Source organism: Lagopus muta, chromosome 4, assembly GCF_023343835.1.
Source record: "Lagopus muta isolate bLagMut1 chromosome 4, bLagMut1 primary, whole genome shotgun sequence".
Lineage (NCBI taxonomy): Eukaryota > Metazoa > Chordata > Aves > Galliformes > Phasianidae > Lagopus > Lagopus muta.
Window position 1 is genome coordinate 25,253,060 of NC_064436.1, and position 25,417 is coordinate 25,278,476.

At 48.1% G+C, this 25,417-nt stretch overlaps 2 protein-coding genes across 2 annotated transcripts; both read left to right on the forward strand.

Annotated features, from left to right (window-relative positions):
• Nucleotides 1–123: 123 nt before the first annotated feature.
• Nucleotides 124–8,342, forward strand: EREG (epiregulin). The gene is made up of 5 exons (XM_048943032.1): nt 124–358; nt 5,407–5,490; nt 5,933–6,056; nt 6,596–6,742; nt 7,941–8,342. The coding sequence occupies exons 1-5, from the start codon at nt 313–315 to the stop codon at nt 7,999–8,001; spliced, it is 462 nt and encodes a 153-aa protein (XP_048798989.1). The 5' UTR covers nt 124–312; the 3' UTR covers nt 8,002–8,342.
• Nucleotides 8,343–18,424: 10,082 nt separating this feature from the next.
• AREG (amphiregulin) lies at nt 18,425–25,153 on the forward strand. Its single transcript, XM_048941824.1, has 6 exons — nt 18,425–18,526; nt 18,613–18,771; nt 20,911–21,094; nt 21,535–21,693; nt 23,324–23,426; nt 23,899–25,153. The coding sequence occupies exons 1-5, from the start codon at nt 18,484–18,486 to the stop codon at nt 23,409–23,411; spliced, it is 633 nt and encodes a 210-aa protein (XP_048797781.1). The 5' UTR covers nt 18,425–18,483; the 3' UTR covers nt 23,412–23,426; nt 23,899–25,153.
• The last annotated feature ends 264 nt before the right edge of the window (nt 25,154–25,417 follow it).

The following is a 25,417-nucleotide window of genomic DNA, read 5'->3' on the forward strand; positions in this document are numbered from 1 at the left end:
AATGTTTGCTGAAAGAAAGATAATGGCAGCACGTGCACCGGGAGGCGGAGTCCGGGCCGAGGGTGCCCCCGTACACCTCGGGGCATTGCCTCTGGGCACGGGGGGGCGGGAGGAGGCGGAATGCGCTGCGGGAGGAAGCGGCGGGGACGGGCACCTGTTCCGAGCCCGGCCGGGTTTCATCACCGCACCGCCCCGCCTCTCCGCCGCACATAAAGACCGGGACGGCGCGGCCGCCTCACAGCGCTCCGCAGCTCCGTCGTTGTCTTCCTCCTTCTCCTCCTCTTCTTCCTCTCTATCAGCAACCCGATAGCGATGGACGCCGGCGGCCCGCGGACCCGCAGCCTGCTGCTCTTTCTCGGTGAGTGCCTGGCATGTTGGATGTGCAGGGGTGCGATGTGATGGGGGAAGGTGTGCGCTCTTTCCCTTTTCCCTCCCCGGTAGCAGGAGCTGCTCTGTCCTCTCATCCTGTCCTACTGCTCTGGGTGAGTTCAGTGCTGAAGCCAAATAGAGGGGCCTCTGCTTACCGCAGAGCAGCCCGTTGGCGTTTCCACTTCTCCCCGGCTTATCCGGAGTGAGCATCTCTCGCGTTGCATGTGCTCCTGACGGCTGGCACCAAACAGCGCATCTTTATAGCACCCAGAGTCCCGGAGCACACAGCTGATCACTATCCTACAGCTCCACTGGGGCTGTGAGGCAGTGACCCTTTGGGGCGATGCACACTGTGTGCAGCAAGACTTGAGGCAGGGCTGAGACCTGCAGCACTCACTCTGTCCTCATCACAGAGTGCATTCTCATGCCTGCAGTGCTGGGCTCAGGCTCTGAGGCAATGGGGCAGTCAGTCCCAAGGCCAACCCTAAGACCAATTGCAGCAGGAGTTTCTGTCTTTCCCCTTGACCAGGTTTTCCATAGGGCTCGTGGCTCAGCTGCTGCACTGACAGCAGGTTAAACGTCTTTTAGCCTGTGACTCAGCTGTGCTTTGCACACAGCTGACACTGGAAGGAACTGGTATGTCTTCATGGATTTGTGGACAGATTGATGTATTTCCGGGGCAGGCACAGAATCTAATGGTAGGGGACAGATTAGTCACAATGAGGTGGCCTCATAGCAAGTGCTGGGAGCACTTTGCTGCCTTTCTATCCCAGGTCAGCAGTTCAAGCAGAAATCCATAGTGCAGCTGGGAAATCTGTCTCTACAGCAGCTGATGGCTGCTGTAGTGCCAAGCTCCAGAGCTTCACTGCCCCAAGGCAGGACTTAACTCCAGTGGCCATCATCAGCTCTGTATCCAGGCTGTCACTGGCTCAGGGGAACTTTGTGGTTTCCTGTGTCGTGTCTGAGCTGACTGCAGAGGTCTCTGAACCTAAACATACAGAAGACACCATCAGGTGGTGTGTCTGGCTGGAAGCAGTAATGGATTTCTCCTTCCCATGCAGTGTAGAGCCCTCTGTCCCGTGCTGAAAGGAAGGGTGGTGTGTGAATGCAGTCATTGGTGTGCAGGTCTGCAGGGGGGTGGAAGTAGTGCAGAAATGACCAGTGCACATAATAAGTAATTATCTGAATAATCTCTTCTTAAGGGTAAGTCCTGGCCCAGAGTTCAAGGGGATCATGTGGGCACTGCTGGAGTGATGGTCATCTCATGCAGGCCGCTGTCTGCAGGGCTGCTTTAGGGCATCTGTGTTTCTGAGTCTGCAGTTCTGAAGTCATGGATGCAATACACAACATGATGAAGTGTAGACACTGCTTCCCAGAAACATGTACAGATGCTTCAGCTCATTGCCCTGGGGGGGGGGGGGGGGGGGGGGAAATTTATTTGAGTCTCTCTCCTTACCACCATGTACACAGAGTACAGAGCTGGGGGCATAGAGGGCTGACAACATCTCCTTTACAGAATGGGAAGAGTAGCCTGTGTCGCTGGCATGTCTCATCCCAGGAAGAGGAGGAGTGTTAGGCATGTGTTTGCTGGGCATGGCCAAACAGCCTGCACAGGTACATCCCACCTGGTGCGCTAAGCAGAAGCAAGGTGTTATATCCCAAGCATGAGGATGGGGAGGCGTGCTCTCTCTGCAGTGGTTAAAATTGTCTCAAATGACTGCATCCCATTTCCCAGGGCATGTGTTTAGCGTACATGGATAACCCAAACTCCAGAGGTGCTGGTGTGAGGGCAGAGTTGCACAGCCACTTGCTGAAGTAGGGCAAGCCATTAGCAAGGCTTTCATGGTCAACCCTATGGTTCTGTGATCCCCGCCTGGAGCATAGGCACCCCACCTGGCCTTTACTGCCAATAGGGCTTGCTTGGTCTACATGGCCTGAAGAGGTGTGTGGTAGGGCAGAGTGGTTCACTGCGGAAGGAGACAGAAGGTGATGCACTGAATTTGGATGGTAGTAGTAGTGGTGTGCACAGAGCCTGTGGGACAGGCTGACCTGTGTTCCCTGCTCCCTCTGCACAAAGAAGGCCTTAGGTAGTCAGGTGGGCTCTGAGTGTATGAAACCAGATAGTGGGGATCCAGCTGGATCCATCCCCCAAGTTAAATGGACTGAGGCCCACCGGGGAGATGTCACCTGGGTACCACTGTGTTTGGCACTTCTTTGATAGTGAAACCCAAGTGACAAACATATGGGGGGAGCACCGAGGTGCCAAATGTTAAATAGCATTAAGGAGCTTTCTATAAGTGAATCAGTAAATGGCCAGTGATCTCAGGGATGAGTGAAACCAAATCAAGTGATGATGGGGACCTAGCACCTCTAAGAAACCTAACAATTCCCCATTAAAGTGGTGTGAATCTTGCAGAGAGACTAGTTCTTGGTTCCATATGTCCTGTATGTCCCTCATCCTGCAGCTGGAAGCCATAGTGGCTGATCTGATAATTACCATAGCACATCACCTCTGGCAAAGGCTGCAGGAATCTGAGGAGCTGTTCTGTCTCTTGTTCATCCTTCATGAAGAGCCCAGCAAACTGCAGCAATATCCCCATTCCAGAAACAGAGTTAATCGTAGAGTGATATCCACAGGACCTTACCAGGCATTGCGTGCTGGCGGCATAACACTGGCATTCCTGAGAGGCATTAATAAATACTGACAACCTCATTTCTGTTATCTTGTACCCTGTGCAGTATTTACTTAGTGAACAGCAAAGGAATAAAAATATAAATACCTCTCCCAGGTCCTACGTTTGATATACATCACTTGATAACTATTCTGGGAAAGGTTTTTCTCTGCTGCTGCAGCATGTGGATCCCTAATCCTCCAGCAGGATTCCCCCTCCCACTGATGTCAGAGGAAAAATATGTGTATGGGGGAAAGGGCAAAATGTAATGGTGCAGAGCAGGAAGGACTTTGCCCAAATGCCGAAAATACTGCTGGGTGTCAGCAAATACCACACCTGTGCTCTGGTCTGTGCCTGCAGTCAGGTGAAGGTTATTGGCTGCTGGGATGGGGCAGGCTTTGCTCTGCTTTGTGTGTCTGTCAATTACAGTGTCTAGTATTTTGTCTCCATTGGTGCTCCGAGCACAGAGAAGGGCTGACTTGCCTCTCAGTTGTACTTCTAGTCAGCCTTGGTTGGGGTTTCTCAGCTGTGTTCTGTTATCTGTCCAACAGAGAGCTTTGGACTAAAAAGGAACTGCTCAGATCACACTTAGGTGGAGGAAGCATGCAAGCCAAAGCAGAAGTGTGTAGGCTGAACAGAGACCTTCTGCTGGCCTAAAACTCATCTACCCAGCCAGCAGCTGCTCCTCATGAAATCTGTACTGAGCACAAAGTGCTGTAAAAATTAAATAAAAATTAAAATAATAATAATAATAAAAATCCCACCCTGAAAGTAAACTTTCAGGTCCTGCCTTGTCAGAGTGCGAGGTAGCTCCTGCTGAGTCATGCAACAGGAGCTCTGTTCAGGTCTCTGGCACGCTCTTCTATGGTCCCTCATGTCACTACTCTGTTCCTGTGGCTCTGGTGGGGTGCACCCAGTCTGTGTCCTTTCTCTAAAGCCCTGTAGTAACCTGGCTGTGCAGGAAATGTATTTAGGACAAAAAAAAAAAAAAAAAAAAAAAAGCTCTGTCCATCTGAGGCAGATGTTCTGCCTTTCTAGCATCTGACTGAATAGCATCTTAAGGGATGTCCTGCTGATCACCAGAAATGGATGAGCTGCGTAGAATTCCTGAGTTGCTGTACATTTAGCAACGAGGGGTAATGAAGATTTCTAACAACTGGAGTTGGAGTGATCAAGAAACTATGAAGGCACATTCCATCTATTAGCCATGCAGGAGCTGATGAGTTAATGGAGGCAAAAAGCCCAAAGACACCAACTGCAGGTTGCCGTGGTGTGGGGCTGGTAGCTGAACAGGTTAGATTGTGACCACAGCAGGGATCATCCCAAAGTGGATTCATGCTCAGCTGGGATGAGCCTTCATTGCTTCTTGTAGGCTAGTTGTGGAGCCTTTAGATCCTTCTTGGAAATGTTCATTCAAGTACTGGAATGCTTGTCCTGTGCAGCATCACAGGACACCCCGAAAGATGTCAAAACACATGATTGGCTGCATCTGTGGGAGAAGGGAAGGAGGGCCCCTGCTCCCCAGGGAAATGCAGCCGGATTCCTCTGCCTGCATGCTGCAGTCCCTTCCCGTGTGGTGGGTACCCACACCAGGCCTGCTGAACTGCAGTTCTTAGAATCACAGAACTGTAACGATTGGAAAAGACCTTTAAGATCACCAAGTACAGCTGCAGCCCATCCCCACTATGCCCACTAACCACGTTCCTCAGTGCGACATCTCAGGTTCTTGAGCACCTTCAGGGGCAGTGACTCCACCAACTCCCTGGGCAGCCCATTCCATTGCCTCACCGCTCTTCTTGAGAAGAAATGTTTCCTAACATCCAGCCTGAACCTCAGGCCGTTGCCTCTCATCCTCTTCTTGCTGTAGTGTGGGTGGTGGAGGAAGGGCAGCAGTGTCCTCATTTCCTCCCAAGGCCCTCCCCAGATGAGTGACACTGGCCCATGACCTGTGAGTGGGTTGACATCTCTTGAATCCAGTGAGCAGAGAAAGTTTGGTGTCTCATGTTAGCTCTTTTCAAGTGGGCTTTGATTTGAATAGTGGAGAGGAGTGAGTGCAGGAACTGGTCAGCATTTCAGGCAGAGTGCAGCAAGCCTGAGGGAGCTGTCTCCTGCAGAAGAGCAGCTTTGTTTTGATCTTCCTTTGGACAGAATGTGATGGGCACTGAGCCTGGCTGAGTACAGACCCTCACAGCATGCTGCAGCACTGCCATGCTGACTGCTGGGTCCTGGGAAGTTCTCTGTCCAGGGACAGCCATGACCCCAGGAGTTCTCCATGTTGATCACTTCCTGCGATGAATACCGGTTTGTCATGCCAATGCATAACCGTACTCAACAGCAACCTTATTCTGACTTCATTCTCTCATAGGTTACCTATTGCAAGCGGTCATGGGCACAACAGTGATCCCATTATGTGCACCTGGTGAAATGGAAAACTGCACAACAGCATTAGGTAAGTGTACTCCACAGCTCTCTTTGCAAATAGCAAGTCTTTGATTGCCATCTTCCTCAAGCTGGTGGCCTCACAGAGTTGCCTCTGGAAAACACTTCAACTCTACCCATAGGTTACTGCTGAACCACATTCCCATCATCCCACAGAGAGTTTGCTAATGTTGAACATGAACCTTCTTAAGGCTGTGTTCTATTTAGTATCACTTTTCAGCATAGTATCTGTGTCTTACGATGAGAACTGCTGTGAAAGCAGAAATACGTGATGTGGGATTTGTAAGGGAAGAGTCAGTGTAAGTCCAACTCTATCCAAAAGGCTCACCTGCTGCAGTGCCCACTGCATTGCAGCTCTGTTAATAGCCAGGCTTGTTGGACATGTAATGCTTGCGCATTGTTTGGGAAAGGGAAAATGAAACTGATGAGATGCTAACTAAATCTCTCTGCAGTCCAGACAGAGAACAGTCCTCGTGTGGCTCAAGTTGGGATAACCAGATGCAAACCTGAAATGAAAGACTACTGCTTCCATGGACAGTGTGTGTACATAGTGGATCTGGATGAGCACTATTGCAGGTAAGGACCGAGCACAGTGTACCCTGCAGCCTCCCTGATGTGGTCTTTTGGATTAACTGATCTTGGTGACGCTTAGGGGACCACCGACCCAGCAAAGTGTTTAAATACTCACAAGAACATAAAGAGAAGCAGTGTATCTGTAACAGACCTCGGCTGGATTTAAGCAAGTATGAAGCATATGAGCTGGCTGCAGTGAAACCCAAGTGAAAGTCTAAGACAAGTGAGGTTAGTCACCAACCTACCATAGGCACAGCACACTCATTGTGATGTTACTCTCATCGTTCATTTTCATGTACAATAGCAAGAGGTCCAGATTGCAGGCAAGGCAGTGAGGTCTCTTCTGAAAAAGACCCTCTGGACACTTTAAGGGTATTCCTCACTTACTTGATTGATTTGAATTCCAAGACCCACAAGGGGTTTGACTGTAGAAGTTGGACTTGCTTCTCTCTAAGGAAACAGCCAGCAGTATAGCATGCTTTGCAGAGTGCTGAAATGTAACCGTGTGGCAATTTCTCCAATTATGTCTCTCTTATCCTCAGGTGTGATGTAGGCTTCTCCGGTGTCAGATGTGTGCATTCAGAACTCGTCCGACAGCCCCTCAGCACGGAGTATGTGGCACTGACAGTCATCCTTGTTCTGCTTTTCCTCATCGCCATCTCTATCGCAGGCTATTACATCTGCAAGAGGTAAGAGCATTTCCATCGTGGTTCAGCAGTGTGCATATAGTAAGATGTCCAGTTGGACAGAGGTACTTAAACTATCTCCATGCAATCAAGTGAGTATGAGGAAACCTGCTGGCATGATGCAAAAAAAAAACATGTATTGACTGTATAACCTAAATGGAAGGCTAGGTCAGGCACAAGTACCTGCAGATGCTCTCTGACCCTGTTGGATCACTGAGCAGGTTGGTTCTCTTGTCAAAGAGAATGTGTTGGAGTAGATGAAAGAGCAGGCAGGGAGTGGGAAAGCACTAGTTTCTTCTCTTGGTAATGCCATTTCCTTGGTCATCGGGATCTGTAGATCAACTGGATAGAATCGTGGAATCTTTAAGGTTGGAAAAGTACTCTAAGATCATACAGCCCAACCATCCACCTACCATCAGTACTGCCTACTAAATCAAGTCCCTAAGTACTACATCTATCCTTCCATTAAACACTTCCAGGGATGGTGACACCACCACCTCCCTGGGCAGCCCCGTTCCAATGCCTCACCACTTTCTCTAAGAGATTATTCTTAATATCCATCCTGAACCTCCCCTGGTTCAACTTGAAGCCATTCCCTCTTGTCCTACCATAGCTAATGCTATCTGCTGTGCTGTGGTGACTGTGCCATATGGCAAGCATTGTTTTGCCAGCTGTGGAGCACATGGGACAGCAATTGTTCCACCAACAGACACAAGGGCATCAAGAATTGTTCTTTGTGCTAATAACTAATTGCAAGGTGCAGACAGAGAGCCAAGTAGGCAGAACGGCTCTAGAGGGAGATCTGAGCCTCACGGATCTGATAGGTAGGTGGTAGCTGCCTAAATTCATCCTCCTTGCCTGAAGTCTCCATGGCACATCTCATCTCAGAGAAGATGACATCATTGGTTGGAGCACTCAGCCCCATTGCAGTCAAAGCTGCAGCAGGATTTCACAGCCTGCTACCAGCAGCAAGATTTCAATGCAGGTGTGAAATCCTCAGGGCTAAGCTTAGACATGAGGCTCTGCATGCAAGTTATCTCAGACCCAGTCATAAGCACAAGCAGAGCCCAGCTGCTAGAGTTGGAACAAACACAAAGAGGTCATGTTGAGTTCTCTGTCTTCCTCCTTCCCTCTATTTGTTCCTTAAAAAGCCCCTTGGGATGACTGGCTTTCCAGAAATGACACTTCTCTCTGTTTTCAGGTACCGAAACAAGAAGAGACACACCAACACTAGTGAGTACAAGGAGGTTGGTGCCCTGTAGAAGAAAATGTGACTTCCAGCAGCATTCTGTTCATCCGGACGGACTTTATGGCTCCCCATGTATTTAAATGTTATTTTTATTAACGATATTTACAATATTTATATCCTTTTACAAATTTCAATTGTTTGGTGATCCAATCAGTATAGGTCAAGTATTTTGTTTGCAGTGTTTTATTTTTTTATTAAATAATATTTCTTGAGAACCCCACGTCAGTGGTTCTGTGCGAAAGAGATATATTTTTGTAAAAAGTTGTCGTCTTACTCTGAAGAGTAATTTTATATTTATTCTTGTGAATATGCTCAGAACAATTTTGCACCTGTAAATAAAAGTTCTCAACAATGTCAGAATGTCTGTGTGTTTTTGATCAAAGTGAAGCTAAGCTTGGTTGAGATGTTGTAAAGCAAGAATGCTACTGCAGAAGGTGCCATACCTGTAGGGAGAGCTGATGCTCAGCAGATCACAGAGTTGCCTTTTTTTCCATCAACTGAAATGCTGTCCTGTCTTAAATTCTCTTGATGTCAAGCAAATGGAAAAGGTGCCTGTCCTTGTTACTGAACGACATCACAAAAAACAGTTCTATGTGAACTTGAAGGCAGCAGGACTTAGGCCTGTCTTGTACCATCCTATTTCTGTGTCAGCCTATCCTTGACTGTCATCAAAGGGACACATGAGCTCTTTTACACTCAACAAACCAACAGAAGGGCAGTTGTGTCAAGGCTTTGAGCTCTTGTTCAAGTGGTCCAAGGACCCAAGGAAGTTGGGAGGTGAGGTGGGATGGGTTTTCCCAGTGCCCTGACACGTGGCCAGCCCTTTCCTTCGGAAAAGATGAGTCACTGAAATGACAGCTCTGCTGCTTCTCAGCTCAGTACTCACTTCCTGACCTTGCCTTACTTTCTCTGTTACCTTCCCACTGACAAGCACCAAAGCAAAGGTGTGGTTGGGCAGAACCAGGCTGCAGTGGAACAGCTCTGCCCAGGTTCTGCCTGCTTTTGTTGTGCTTCTCCTCCCCAGGTGCCTCAGTGGACAGTGCATGCAGCAGTAAGGAGGAAAGAGGTCTGCTAACCAACACAAAGATGCAATCTGAGCACAGTCCGACATTACTCATAGCGGATCTCTTTGGCAGTGCATAGCAGGAGAGCCCTGATGGCCTCCAGGGCTGTGCCTAGCACCGAGGCACTTCTTGTGTGTGCTTTGTTCACCTTCCAGCACTCATGGTCCCTCTAGCAGAGGTACCACCAACTCCTGGAGCCTCTGCGTTGAGGCAGTACAAATCTCCCCGGTACCCAGTTAGAAGAGCACTGCAGGTCAATCCCTGCTAATTGGGTGATGTGTCACAGGCCCTCATTATATGCTCCTCAGCTTTTCACTTCCTCTCTCCTTTTCTTGTAATGTCACAGAGGAACCTGTTCTGCGGGTGACAACTGATGGCAGCCACAGCCCCATGCTTGCACAGGCTTCCCTGGTGGGAACTATTTTTTTACATCTAACTTTGAGCTGACTGCCTTAGTTTGGCTTGGGCTTTCCCCACCTACCTGTTGCTCATCTCAATCCCAGCCCATAGCAGCCCTTCAAATCCTGTATTTTCTTCCCTCCTGCATACGATTGAGCAAGCGGTGAGCTCAAGGTTGCATACCGGGTTGCCAGCTCACAGCGTGCCAGCCGGACTGTGGCTACCAGCCCCGCAACCGCGTGGCTGGTCCTCTGACACACCCGTGTAATTTCTCTCTGAGAGTGAACCTCCCTCATTCCTCCCATGGTTTCTGCTGGCACCACCTCCATCTCTCCGGTGCAGGCATGCAACTCGGGAGGCCGAGCTCTCTCTGGCCGGAGGCTCTCCTGCCTTGCGTACTGCATGGTAATGTCACTGGCGGTGCTTCGGCAGTCTGAAGTCTCTGTGAGTCATGTGTCCCCCCAGCGGGTTTCCTTGCAGTGTGTCAGCCAACGATGCCACCAGTGTGCCGAGAGCCAGAGGAAGACTCACTGGTGATCCTGGCTTACGTCACAGCGCCGGAGGATGTTTGGAGGGCTGGTTGTCAGCTGCACAGAGGCAAGTCTGATTGCACAGAGTGCCTCACCTCAGTACTGCTCGTGAGAAGGGCAGATTTGGGGCACAGGGAGGAGGGGAGCTGAAATGGGCTGGAAAGGCTTACAGGTCACGCACTCATTGCACATCTGGGCTGGGTCAGCTGCAATCATCTTTGTTTGTGATGAAGAAAGGATGGATGGAAGGATGGGTGGGTGGATGAATGGAGGGAGGGAGGGAGAGATGGTTGGAAGGAAGGAGGGAGGGAGGGAGGGAAGGAGGGAGGGAAGGAGGGAGGAAGGAAAGGAGAGAGGGAGGGATGGATGGATGGATGGATGGATGGATGGATGGATGGATGGATGGATGGATGGATGGATGGATGGATGGATGGATGGATAGATGGATGGATAGATGGATGGATGGATGGATGGATGGAGAGATGGATGGATGGATGCGTGGGAGGAAGGGAGGAAGGGAGGAAGGGAGGAAGGGAGGAAGGGAGGAAGGGAGGAAGGAAGGAAGGAAGGAAAGTGTGTAAGTTTGGCCTTGCAAAAATAGTCATTATTCTTTTAATAAAGCTGGTGCCAAACCTACATTACTCTAACAATCCCATTACATAATTCCATCCAGTGTGATTAAAAGCTTTCCCAGCAAACTGGGAGATTAAAACAATTGGCCAAAAAATATTGAGAAATCTCTTTGCCTCACCCTGGTGGCTGCTGGTCTGATCCTTCAGATTCAGATAGCAGAGGGAATCAAGATGTTGGTATGAAAAGCAGCAAGAATTTAGGATGCAATAATGATCCAGCAGCAGCTTCAACATGGAGCCACTGTTTGTCTGTAGATATTTGCTAGTGGTCCTATGATGGTGGCTTTTTTTGTTCTGGTTTTTCAGGCTGATGATCAATGCTCTTTATTATAACGGAAAATTGAGGTAGTTGTATAAGCCACATATGAATGAGGAAGAAAAGCCAGTTTAACTGCTTCTTCCAGAACTACTGTCATTTAGGCAGCAGAGGACAGGGAAACAGGGCTTATTTTAGCAGATAAGCTAGCTAATGGTAGATGGATCTCCATTGGGATGCATGAAACAAGAAGCGAGTATACTAACAACTTGCTTCTGAGAAGGAGACAGTGAAAACCAGTCCAAAGAGTTATAACAAGTTATCAGAAAATCAGGCAATGATAGGGTTTAAATAAAGGCTAGAAAAGTCGGTGAGATATCTTATTGTCAAAAGAACACCATAATAAAGTGAACAGCAAATGGGAGGACTCAGTGCCTCTCAAAATTGATGCATCTTTGGCCTTCCCAATCCAGCCAGCCCATCAATACCAACAGCAAGCATCTTTAAAACAGTGGTGGAAGAGGCAGCAAGTTTCAGCCCTTGTAGGAAGATTGCCAGGAAGACAAGAGCACTTTTGTGAGCAAGGTCAAATGCTGGAAGATCTGACCAATTTACACCAGTAGAGAAATCTGGGCAGAGGGAATGCAAGCCATCATTTTCCAGGCAGTGCTGAGAGAGATGCTCACAAACCCTTCCTGCACCAGCTCCAAGAGCATTCTCCCTCGTAACATGTTTTGGAATGGGAAGAGAACCCTGCAAACAAGGGTATTTCAGACCCTCAGCAGCTGGAAGGCTAGAAAGGTTCTAGTGATCTCAAATCGGACAGAAAGAAGTTTTCCTTAATCAGTATTTCTGTACAGCTACGACCCATGAATCTTCTGCCGCTGGTTCTGTTCCCACCTAGTGGTCACATCGCAGACTGCCATCTCACTGCAGATCCTCATCTCTTGATGTGGAGCATCGTGCTGTGTGCTCATCCTTTCATCAGGAGCCAGATGGCAGAAAGGAGCAACATGCAGAAATCTCTTGTAGGAAAGGAGTGTAGAAAACAGCAGAGAACATTCTGAGCTCACCGAATAAAGGATACTTTTGTGTGCACCAAGAAAATCAGTTCTAGCATTATGTCAAAATTTGTAGTGTTGCCAACTCCACATGGAAAAAATAATTCTGAAATTTCAGTGTAACACAAAATGGAAATTGAAGTTGGGAAGTCAGACTATCCCATAGGCACAGATATGTGGCTGCAGTCCATCCTGATCCGACATGCATCTCCAATGGCCTCCCTGTCCCCCATGTGCTCTGTCCCTGGAGCAGCCAAGGGATCAGGTTATTGACATCTCTCTCCCAGATAAGTCTCATCTTCCCAAGCCTGGGCCTGGCAGCAGATCTCTGCAGCCACAGAAGTCTTGTTCCTCAAGGTTGCAGGTGTCCTGAAACTCAGCTCATCCTCAGCAGAGCCTAACAGCGATACCAAATGGAATGATAGATTTTAGACACCCCACAGACACCCTTCCTGCAAATTCATCCACTTCAAAACGAACCACTTGAGCTCACAGTCTGAGAATGTGGGAGTCATTGTGTCCTTCCAGGCTTTGGCAATGAGCTCAGACAGGAGTTGCTTGGCCCATCGGTGGTACTTGAATAGTGACAGCATTGAGTCTCCTCTCTGCATTGATGCAGCGATGCCTCCCATGCAGATCTAGCCTGGACCAGGGGGTGAGAGCAATCACCCAGCGTGGCTGATGGCACAGCACTCCAGGTCGGCATCTGTGGGGACATGTTAGGAAAATGTGGACCTCCCATTTAGCAGCAGGAATGGGGTGGAGCTTATGTGCAGATAGCATCCATGGAGGCGTTTTTAACATTCAGTGCAAGTCGCTGTGACTGCAGTCCTATAAGACCCCGGAGTGCCTGTATTCAAGTCCATTCAATTCCCTCCAACACTCTTAATGTGTTTGCTTACCATGGCACACAGTGTGCGATACATAACCCCTGCAGCACTTGGCACTCATGTGGGTCTGTTTACTGAAACACGACTCTCTAATGGAAACCATCTGGCTATTCCTGAGTTTCCATACAAAGCCCTGTGCATGTTTTCAAGTTCAGCCCATTCTTTTAAGTGTTTTTAATTTTATTTTCCAGCATTCCACTGATTTGAGCGGAAATGTCTTTCTGGCTGTAGTGCTCTGCAGAGTCTATTGTTAATTCCTAATAGGATTGTTAAATGAGGATTGTTAAATCCTCATAGGACAAGGGAACCTGTTTCAAACTAAAAGAGGGTGGGTTCGGATTAGATGCAAGGAAGATGTATTTTTCAGTACGGATGTTGAGGCACTGGAATGGGTTGTCCAGAGAGGTGATGGAAATACCATCCCTGGAGACATTCAAGGCCAAGCTGGGTGCGGCTCTGAGCACCTGTTGTAGCTGTAGGTGTCTCTGCTCATTGCAGGGGAGTTGGACTAAGTGACCTTTAAGGATCTCCTCCAACACTAGTGATTCTGTGATTCTATTGCTCAGTGAGTCTAAATATTTAAATTCTAAAATATTTTAAATTTAGACCAATTTTATTAAATTCCCTCTTTTTCTATAGAAATATGTTAATTCCAGGCAACTTTAGCGAGCATGGAAATAACTTTTTGGTGTTAAGAATGGAAGAGACTCTTCACTACCATTGAAACAGATACATCTTGAAAGAAGTTGTCAGAAGACACTATTCAGGGTGGGGGGAAAACCTTTCACCAAAGCTCTTACATTAGAGGACACCTCTGTAGCACATCAGTGCCAACAAGTACAAGAAGTTTCAAGAATATGGACTTTTCCTAAGCAAAAGCAGAAGGAAATGAGACTGTGCTTTGGAAGCCACCTTCATGTGTGATTGTGCCATCTTTATGCAAACAAGGCCTTACTCACGAGGTGTCTCAGCAGTCCTCTGCTGGGAAGGCACTGGCTCCATGCTCCAGCCTGCTGGGGACAGATGGAAATGCGAAGGAAGAGGGGACATGAGAAGCACTGCTGACTGATGGATGTGTGTGGCTGGAGGCAGCCAGCATCACGGGGCATGGGAGCTGCAGCCAATTCAGGCACTGCCAGCACAATGGGATTTCCAAGGAAGCGTAACAAACTGCTCATAAAGTAGAGTGTTCTCCTGAGCTTCTTTGCTTACTCATGGTCTGTGGAAAAAAAAAAAAAAAAAAAAAAAAAAAACCAAAAAAAACCAAAAAAAAAACAAACCCAAACCAAACCAAACCAAAACAAAACAAAAAAACCAAAATCCAGAGCAACCTACGTAATCATTGCTGTGCGTAAGGAGGCTTGCCCAGACTTTGTTCTGGGGAAAAAATCCTGCTTTGGCAAAGGTGAGAGGAAAGGAATTTCTAATTGCTTTGGGCTTCTCTTTGTGATTCATTGTTTTTTCACACAAAATGACTTCATGTAGGTAAAGAAAATTCACCACTGATGCACCAGTGGGAGGGCAGTGGGAAACACTCAGCTGTGGCATGACGCTACCGATGCCAACCCCATCCTGGTAATTCAGGTGATTCAAGTAAAAAGCTGAAAGTTCTGCTGCACCTCCAAGAGAGAATTCCCAAATGATTCTCACATGTACTTCACTTCCATAATGGAAATAACCCATGACATGGAAGGAAAACATCAGCTGTTTTGGTCACACACTCCCAGTCCTCATGTGAGGTGGGAGTCTCCCAAAATGCTTAGCACTGTGTCATTCACTCACATGCTGTGTGCTTTCAAAGGGGCTGATAACACATCCCCGTGGTGACTTTATGCTCAAGTCACTGAAGTGAGAAATGTGATGTGGTATTCACCCCATTAAGAGACTCAGTTATCCAATCCATCCCTTGCAGCTTCCTTTGGCACCAGTGTGCTCCATCTGGGATTCATTTCCACAGTCAAGGTCCTTCAGGGGCAGCCTGACACCTATTCCAAGTGATGGCTGGTCTATCTGTGCAAGGCCACTCCAAGGAACTTTGCCTTGTACTGCGGCTACGAGAGATTGCCCCTCTGCTGTGAAAACCAGCAGCTGTGTTTGGTTCTGATTGTGCCACACAGTACTCCTTACAAAGGCGGGGCTGCACTCAACATGAGATAATTAACAACCACCTAAGGGCTTTTGCTGACAGAAAGTCACTTTGTCACAGTGTGCAAAAAAGGGTTATTGTGCAAAAGTTGCACGGGATAAAGAAACCAGAAGATATGTAACTAATATTGCAAGTATTAGAGGCAACTGTATTTTACATTTAAAAATGCAGTGTTACAGGACTTTGGGGTTTTGTTTGTTTGTTTGCATGTTTGTGGTGGGGCTCTTAAAATCTGATGTTTTGTGCTCTGGTCTTTTCCAACTCAATCTGTAAGACACCGGAGAAAGAAAAAGCCTATGTTTTCCCAACAATAGACATTAAGTCTTCAACAGCCTCAGTGCACACGTAGTTACACACATTGTCCGAGCTGAGATTGGATGCTCATTTACTGGTGACACGGTGTTCTCAATATGTAATATCAAATCATAGAATCATAGAATCACTAAGGTTGGAAAAGATCTCTAAGATCAAACAGTCCAGCTGTCCACCTACCAGCAATATTGCCTACCACGTCCCTCAGTGTCACATCTCCATTGTTCTTGAACACCTCCAAGAACAATGACTGCACTACCTCCCTGGGCAGCTTGTGCCACTGCATCACCACTCTTTCTGAGGATAAATGTTTCCTAGTATGCAACCTGAACCTCTCCTGGCACAACCTGAAGCCATTACCTCATGTCCTATCAAACTGTGTGCAGGATGCAGGTGAAACACTGATGTGCAAAGTGAAGGGCCAGAGAGACATTGGTGCATCAGCTCACACTGATGACAATACTGAGGTCCCAGTTTCTTTAGGGTTTCCTGTCTAATACCTTTACCCCTTGTTGTGTCACCCCTGGAGCATCATGGTCAGGAAGTGGCGTTGTGCTGTGGTATCATGGAGAGCTGCCTCCTGGAGGATGTGGGCTGGACACAGCCTGAGATTGCTAGGGAAGATTCCAGTGAGTGGATCACCCGAGGAGATGGAGGAATTGACAGCGAGTCCTAGTGCTCCCCCGATAGGATGGCTAGCTGTCCTGGTGTAATTACACGCTGCTTCACCCAGCTCGCTGCTTCAGTACCTTACAATGACCACTGGGGTCAGAATCTGCCCAAAGGATTTGCTGAGTTACTGCACACAAACGAGTGGGCAAGCACTGGAGGATGTGTTGGGTCAGATGAGACATGCTGGGTGCATGCTTGATGAAAAATGGAGCAGTCAGAGCTGGTGCTCACAGCAGTGCTCACAGCAGGCAGCTTCCAAACATCCTCCCAGCACTGGGCAGAACTTCTGTCTCACCTGAGTTATAACATTATTCCCTTTCTGAACTGGTTTTACCCATTCAAGCCCTGCTCCAGCATAGGTGTCTGAGAAAAGAAGGGTGCACTGTGGAACTGTCGCCATCTCAGGAGCAACATTGCTGTTGAAGATTTTCAGAGCAGGAATCTGAATGCCTGCGTGTTGCAAAGAGGAGCATGATCTGCGCTGATTTCCAGAGATGCAGCATCCGGGCCCTTCCCCTTCCCTCCTCCCCAGCATGTAGGCTGGGCTTCCACGTCCCCTTTATTATGGCACTCCTGGCTTGCATCAGCAGGAACTGGAGTCACGCACACCACACTTCAAAGCCCTCTCCCAGCCTGTGAGGTGGCTTCTGATAGCAGAAGATATGGCATCTGCAGATCAGAAGTAGAGAGAAAGTCATGAGCTGCCCAGACAGACACTGCTTGAGTCATCCCCCTTCCACCTGTTCTCACCTGGATGCATGGGAAAGGATAACTCATGCTCAAACACCGAGCTCAGCTGCGCCCGCCCCTACAGAACAAACATTTGATGTCAGTAGAGAAAATTAATGGGCAGCAATTGCAGCAACTTCCTTTCCCTTCACGCATTTCTCTGGGGATTTATCAAAAGTAAAGAAAGTGAATAATGAGATTGCAGTTGGCACATGGACACTTCTGGAGGACGTGATGCCCCATAGGGGCTGAGCCATCAGGATTGGTGTCACTGGGCAAGTCCTGCCCACACCTCAAGGGCTGCTGCATGGTGCTGAGGGACAGGGGCAGAGCAGGGTGGGAGCAAGGTGGCTCCCCCTATAGCGGGGTCAGGTCAGGGGAAATGTCATCTATGTATTCTACCTGTTTGAAGGCTGAACATGCATAACTTCACACCCTGGGCACGTAGTTTCACTTGGATCATCTCAAGTGGTGGCTCAGTAGGTGGCACTCTGCACCCACAGGGAAGGAGCATCTTTCTGAAGGCAAGCCTTGCACCACCACAGCAGGATGGTCCGTGGGGAGAGTCCTACATTCCTTCATGGCTTCTTCTCCTTCCACACCCCTGGGGTAGTCCTCCAGCAGCTCAGCCGGGGGCAAAACCCAATGCAGTTTCCAAAATCTTCCTATTCCTTTGGCTCCCTCTACAGTCAATGGAAATGGTGTGGGCAATGTACGGCAAAGCACTGGGGCTCTGAGGGACCTTGCATGTCCCCAGAAGAGGTGACCTCCACAGAGTGTCCTCTCTAAGGAGGGGCTGCAGTGTGTAGGCTGTAAGAGGAAGTAGAGAAAATGCTGGAGAAATTCAGAGCATGCTGAGCCAAACTCCTTGCCACTGCCAGCCAGCAGAGCAGAGCTATTGGTTGGAGATTGGAGGAGAGAGGAATGAGTCAGGCACGGGATGTGCTGTGTTTGCTCTCCAAACACTGCAGCTAACGGCCACTTGCACTTGGGTCACTCAACCTTTCCTCCCCTTTGGGCGCTATTTTCCATTGCTTAGCAGCATATCAAGCACAGTGCTGGGCTGAAACCTTCAGTGCTTCTCATGTTGATCTGGAAGAAATTATGTGAAATTCATATATCCAGCATATATCCATATATATCCAGAATCATTTCAGTTGGAAGGGACCCTTAAAGGCCACCTAGCTAAATTCCCTTCAATGAACAGGGACGCCTACAACTACATCAGGTGCTCAGAGCATCTCCAGCCTGACCTTGAACATCTCCATGGACAGGGCTTCCATCACCTCTCTGGGCAGCCTGTGCCAGTGCCTCACCACCCTTATCATAAAAAGCTTCTTCCTTATGCCCAATCTAAATCTCCCCTCTTTTAGTTCGGAACCGTTTCCCTTATCCTATCACAACAGACCCTGTTAAAGTGTCTTTTTCTGGTCAATCTCCTTCTGATCAAAGGATGGGAAATCAGAAGACTGACTGGGGAGGCTGCATCCCCCCATCCTGGGAGCACATCGTGGGGAAAAGTCTCAGTACACGGACTGTTATTTGGCCGTATCCACAGAGCAAACCCCAACTGTGGGCAGAGAAAACCCCAGGCCCATATCTCTGCCTTTGGAAAGACACACTCCATCATCTCTGCTTACCCACCCTCACCTGCGCCCCGCCCCGCCCTCACCTGCCCGCTCCGCCCCGTGACGCGGCCCCGCCGCCTATAAAGCGGTTGGCGGCGGCGGGCGGCCCCTATGGAGCGCTGCGCACCGCCGGGTATCTGCTCCGCCCGCGTCCTCTCCGCGTCTCCGTCGCCCCAATGCGCGCCGCGGCGCTGCTGGCCGCGCTGGCCGTGCTCGCAGGTGCGTGGCTGAGGGCGGGGAGGAGGAGGAAGGGGGGATGTCGATGTGTTTGCGGAGCGCTCACCGCGCTGTCTGTGTCCCCGCAGCCTGCCGAACCGCTGCTGCATCTGAGCCCAACGGCACCGAGCCTGAGCGGCGCGGCAGCCCAAAGGAGCCTGAGCCCGCGCCGGGCTCCGACTACGAGGAGGAGGAGTACGAGGAGGCACCGCTCGCGCACCAGTACCTGGTGGGGGACCTGGTCAGAGGTGAGCGTCGGGAAGGGGCGTGGAGGTGCGTGAGGGTTGCGGGTGGGCTGAGCGTGCCGCTGCTCTGCGCTAATCCTGCCAGCCGGGCTGTGATGAGGGGACAGCGTGGCTGGAAGCAGCAGCAAGAGCTCAGCGTGTTGCTCGGCCCCGAAGTTGGCGTTTAAATGAGCTCATTAAGCGCCCTTTAGGCCATGCTAAATTGTGTGCATGTGTTGTAAAGCTGCCTGTGAACCACGAGGACACCTGAACAGTCCCCCAAGCAGTGATATGGCAGGGGTAGGATCGTTGGGTTGGTCATGTGGCTGTAAAGTGAGCCATGGAGGTACTTCTTGAGCCTCAGCCTCCAAGGGATTTGCTCCTCTACAGAACTCTGTAGATGGGTGCTGCTACCCTCCAGGGTGGGCTCCACTGTTGGAGGGAACACCCTGAGATGTGGATAAGACCAGAGGGACTCTACTCCATATGCTGACTTGGAATAATGGATGCTCACTCCAGTTTTCTGGGAGTGTGAAGCCTCCATGGGGAGCAGGAATATCAGATTAGAGAGCAGTTTGGCCAGCAGAACTACTGGTGCGGTGACTGGTGTTGTATAACTGCACAGAAACCAGACTTGCTACCGAGGTGGTTGGTTTGTAGACCAGCTCTTCTACTTGCCAAAAGGTTTATCTGTACATCCTTCAAGTCATGATTCAACTGTGGATGGCTTTCTTGGCTTTGCAGCTTACATACAGGGCATAGATCAAACTGACAACCTCAGCCTTGAAGAGGGGAATGGGAACAGCCTCAATTATCCAAGTGTGAACCTCAGCATCAGGTCGAACAGGACAGGAGAGAGGACTCTGCTGTGAATTCACAATCGTAGGGATAGGAAACCTTGCTGCAGGGGCAGTGCTCCTGGTTTTGCATATTAATATAGCTTATACCATTTGAATCAGACTTCTGGTTGCTAAAGGCAATTCTGCTTTTAAGTGACTTCAAGCCAAGCTTGTTGCTCTAGAACTTAAAATGCTTTCTGTCTAGACAATAGTGAGCTACACCTTGTTTCTTTCTGCAGGATCTCTGCTTGTCACCAGACACATAGGGCTATGAAGTAGTTAGAAACCATTATACTTATCTCTGTAGCACAATGGAGAAATAAGCAGCTGGGAAGACTGCTGCAGCTGTCTGCTATTTTGAGACCTGTTGAAACTTACCTGGTTGACTGCCGTTCTCAAATAGTGTGGCATCCCTCTGGGAGAACTTCTCTTATGGCTAGTGGTAAAGAGATGACTTGTTTGGAGAGCCAGAGTTGGACTGAACTGCTCCGTAAGAATGCTGCAGAGCTTTGTTGCATGTAGCTTGTACTCCTCTGTTGGTGAGGAGTACTGTACTCCTCTGGTGTTGGTACTCCTCTGCCTTGTTTTCCCAGTGCAAGGAAGACTATTGCCCTTCCTTAAAGCCACAGACTACTAAGTCACCACCAGCCTTTAAACCACACTCTTCTGGAGATTTAATTGAGATAATGAGGGGCAACAGCAAGTGGCAGAACAAATAACCTGTCTCTTGTGGATGATCCTGCTTTCACCCTTTGGTGCGCTTGGCATCTCTCTCAAAGTAGGAGAACTGGAAATGAAGCATCTCTTCTGCTGAGGATAGCACTGCAGGTTATTTGGGAGAAACAAGTCTGATAAGTGGGATAGCAGGCTGTCGTGCCTCTACAAGCGCCTGGGACTATCTAGCAGTTCACAATGCCTTTCATCACTGATGCAAATAGAGAGTTTAGAGCAATGGAGTTGGTTAGTTTTGTGTCTGAGTCGATATAAAACGAAGGGATGGTTTGGCTCAGTGCAACCTCATAATATTCAGCACAGGTCCTTGCTTGAACCTATACGGTTTCACTCTATCTCCATCTCTGGTGGCCTTCACAGCTCATCTTCTCACACCACTCTGTGTTGCTCAGCGTGTGGTGGCAGAGTTGAACTCCATGAGCCTTGAAGCCTGCTGTCTCTGTGCTGGATATAAAGCACTCAGCTTTTGTTGACTTGCATCCCATGCTTCCTGCTCAGTGGTTCTCCTGCAATAATTCCCAAACCCTGTAATAGCATTTCACAGCATCTAGCTTTTCTGCAATGCTAGACTGAGTGACTTTGTTGTTTCCAGTGGAGCCTGTGGTTAAACCCAAGCCAGTGAAGAGGGGGAACGAGAAGAATGCTGGCAAACCAAGGAGGAGAAAGAATAAAGGGAAGAACAAAAAGAAAGGGACTCCTTGTGAAATGGAGTACAAAAACTTCTGCATCCATGGTGAATGCGTGTACTTACAGCATCTTCAGATGGCAACCTGCAAGTAAGTTCTGTGCAGTGAGTGAGGTGTGGTTTGCATGTGCTGGTGGCATAGAAGGGCTTAGAGGGAAAAATTGGTGTCAGCTTGGCCTAGATACATCTACAGTATTTTGACTGAGAATCTTTCTGCCATGTAAATTAAGTGCTGATGGAATCTGAGATGCATAACAAGCCACTGAACTCATCGGTTGGTCATAAACTTGAACCTAAAGAATGGAAAGGTGTGTCCTGCTGGGATATCACGCCCAAACTAATCTCAACTTGTTGAAATACTGACAAATCTTCTGCTAGAGCAGTGACTGTTCTATGAGCATGCTCCAAGTGAGCATCTTGAGATTCATGTGCAACTCTAAGGATGTCAAAGTCAGCCTTGACTATGTGTGGGCATCCTTGGCTCCAGACAGCATGGGAGCTGATAAGAACTTGTATTGATGTTTGTTGCAGGTGTTATCAGGATTATTTTGGTGAGCGCTGTGGTGAACAGTTCATGAAGACTCAAAGGAAGAATGATGTGGCAGACTACTCAAAGACTGTGTTGGTTGTGGTAGCTGTCCTGCTCTCCAGCATCAGCTTTGTTGCTGTACTTATCATTGTGATAGTGCAGTAAGTATTATGCTCTTTAGTGTACGTCTGGCTCAAGTGTGAGCAGGACTTGTGACCAGTAGTTGCAAAATATGCATGGCTTATCTGAATTACCTGTGTGTGGAAGATCTCCAGAAGCACAAGTTCTTATTCTGGCTTGCATGTGTCTTAAGAGCAGAAGGTCTGAGAAGTCTCTAAGCTACTGACTGTTCATTTCCCCTCCCCCCCTTTTTTTTTTTTTTTTTCCTATGGCCAACCTATGAATGTGGAGTTCTAAAACAAGTCTTCCTGCTCCCACTACAACCAAAGCACTTAGTGCTGCAGAGCATCAGCAGGAGGTGGAGGAGGAGCATTCATGCTGATGCAGCAGTGCATTTCCCAATCCTTGTGTAGAAGAGGCCTGCCTGCAGTATAGCTGCTCAGTGTGTAGCTGTGATCCAACAGCTGGCTGCACAGCTGGGAGGAATGAGTGCTCCAGCTGACCATTAATTAATGGAGGCTGCTGGATTTAAATACTAGCACTGCAGGGGTATCAAATGGGAGAGTAAGTGCTGTCAGTTTGAAGTGCTGTACTGCTTGCTGCTAAGAAAGGAAGCAATTGTTCTGTGATTAACAGCTGTAGTGTGGTAGATAACCTGAGGTCCTGCTGTGAATCAAGTGGAAAAAAAAAAATACTGAGTGCATGCTTCAAGCATTCCATCAATCTTCTACCTGCTGACAAGCAGTATCCAGCAGCTTCTGATCGCCTGTGCCTCTGCATCTTGTCAGTTGGTTCTCCAGGACTTGTGTTGAGTTCAAGTAGTTGCACTGGGAACCTGGCTCTGGTGTTTCTGAATGCAGAAGCAGTCCTCCAGGTCTGGCACTGCAGCAGGGCTTGGGTAGTGCAGGTGGAACTCAGAAGTGCAGTCTAATTTTAGATCTCAAAGTACACCAACATAATTTGGTACATGCTGTACTCTTCCATGCATTTCAGGAAACAAGGTGTGCATTTGTTTTGCTGTTTCATATTTAGATCTAAACTTGAGGCACGCTGGGAGGAACACTTTTGTTCCACTCTGCTATGAGAAAGAACCAGTTCTGTAGTGAGAATGAGCATTGCTTGCTTCTGAAGCAAGCCATGCAGTAGGACGGTTGTTCTAGCTCTTCACGATCTAAACCCTCACAGGCTTAAACAGTGAGATGGATGTTACTGTACCTTCCTCTAGAGAAGCTGGGTGGTCTATTGGGAACACTAGTGAAGACCTAACAATGAGAAGTGCTGTTAGCAGCTGGCTTTTGATGTATTCATGGGACACATGCACTTGAATTCTTTGAAGTTCCCGGGGCTCTGCACATTGCAGCTGTTTGCTATAGCCTCCAGAAAATCTGGCCCCCTGTGCTCTGCATGCTCCCAGCCTCTTGCTACCTGATGGTGCTTGCATCAGGAGGCCCCAGATATGTGTGGCAAAGCTCCTTGCTTAACCCAAGGCTCCTTGATGTATCCAATAGCTTGATAACATCTCATAGCTAAATAGTTAAACACTCACATTGATGTGCTCAGTGCTTTCTGGTGCCTAGGAGCTGCTTGAGGATCCAAAGAGCATAGCTACAGAGCATGGGATGGATGGATGCCAGGCTTTAAAATGATATCTTATGCCCTCCAATTCCACAGGGTCAGGAAAAAGTGTCCTCAGTATGAAGAGAAAGAAGAAAGGAAAAAACTTCGACAAGAGAACAGAAATGGCCATGTTGGTGTGTAAATGAGGAGAAAGCAGGTATGTGAGCCAACTTTCAACTTGTCTTAGTTTTTCCAAGCTGGAGCTGCCTATGCAGGAGTTGCATGCATGTTTAGCAAAGCTAGCATTACCTTTCATGTTTTGTTTAGCGCTCAATGTGCCTTGAAACATGTAGATTACATGTGTATGGCCCAGCTCACTGGTTTTCTAAAACCACTGGATTTTATGCATGTGAATTCAACAGCACTTTTAAAGACAGCTAAAAACCAAAGGGGAAGTAATCCATTCCTCTAACGGAAAGCTCTATTTGAAATTCCCTTTTGGGGAATAAAAACTAATCTAGGCAAGAATGAGCATTTCCACATCTCCTCAAGGCATTAGGGAGTTCCTGGTGCTAACAGACTGTAGACAAAGGCAAAGCTGCCTGCCTTGGATGTAGGCTTGCTCTGGTTCTAGTGTGGAGTGCTCATGTTTTGAGTGATAGTTAATGTGCCTGGTCTTCCCTCTACAGAACAACTCTGTGGCCTCTACCAAGCTGCAGGGGACCTCTGGCTACCTGACACATCTACCTGGACACTGGGCTGGAGCTGTTGCCACTAAGCCCTGATTCATCAAGACAGGCTGCTGCAGGGAGATGCCCAATGTGCCATTTGCTGCTGAATCACTTGCTGGGGAGGACAGTTAACTGCTACAACTTGGTACAACAATGTGGAAGGAGCTGCCACTATAAAGGTAGAGGGCTGCTATCAAGACCTGCTGGAGACTACTCCTGAGCTTTCTCTATTGGTGCTGGACCTCCAGACTCTGCTCGTATGTGGATGGACTTTCTTCTGCTAGCAAGTCTCCTTTGGCAGCTCTAGCTCCGAGGGGCAGAAGCTGTGGCTCCCAGGAGAGCAAGATGGAGGGGAGGAGATACCTCTCCTCAAAGGTAGAAAAGGGAAGAGCTCATCTCACTGGACCTCAGTGGACAAAACCAAATTCTGCTGTTGCTGTGCTCCCTGCCGGTATCTGCTTCAAAGAATTTCATCTCTTCATCTCTAATTCTGACTTGCAGGGTGTTGGTGACAGGTCTGTCAACCACACCTGGGTTCTGTTACTGTACATGTGGAAGGTATTCCCTCTGAACCCAATAGGACTGTGTGAGTGGAGCTATCAATTTGTGTGTGTGTGTGTGATGCAGAGTTAAGACTCATCTCAAGATGCTGAGACAACAGATGTGAGATCTGAAGCTCTGTCACTGAAGGAATACATGTGATCAAACAAGCTGATAAGTCTGGACAGTGATGTTGCAGCATCTATCCATTGGCTGAAACACAGTGCTTCTGTAATCCAGATGGTTAGTGCTGTTTTGAGCAGTTTAATCAGATCTGGCAATATGAGAACTTGACCAAAAACCAGTTTTTTGTTTTTTTGTTTTTTGTTTTTTTTTTTGAAGAACTAAATTCAAGCATTGTTACTCAGCATGCAGTGGTCTCCTATGCTCTTCATTACGATGTGAAGAACGTGACTTACCTCAAACCTTTCTGACCTAGCTATCCTCAGTTTCTTGATGTCCGTGAAATTTTGTGCACGCTGTAGTAGTTGAGTTCAGTTTCTTCTTTGAAGAGCGAATGTGTTCTGTATAAACAGAGCAGAATTCTTCTGGTAGCAGAGCAACACCATTAATTGTCAAGACATATCTGTAAATGTGTAAATATTTATTATTGTATTTAATATTTAATGCTTCCATAACAAACTTATTTATTTTATAATTAAACTTTTTACATAATCTAACCATGGTAAGAGTTTGTTCTTGCTCTCAGGAGTACATGTAAACACTTCTAATTAGAGCTTGGTTTCTCCTCTAAGTGTGAGTTTCAACACTTCTAAGAGCATGAAACAGGGTTATGAAGAACTACAGCACTGTGCAAAGTAGAGCTCAGTGCTCTCATAGGAATGCAAGTTGTTTGTAAACAAAATCTGCAGATGCCAGTACTTGTTTCAGTAGGAAGTCCATTTAATTCAACAACAAAGGAATCCTCCAGGTACTG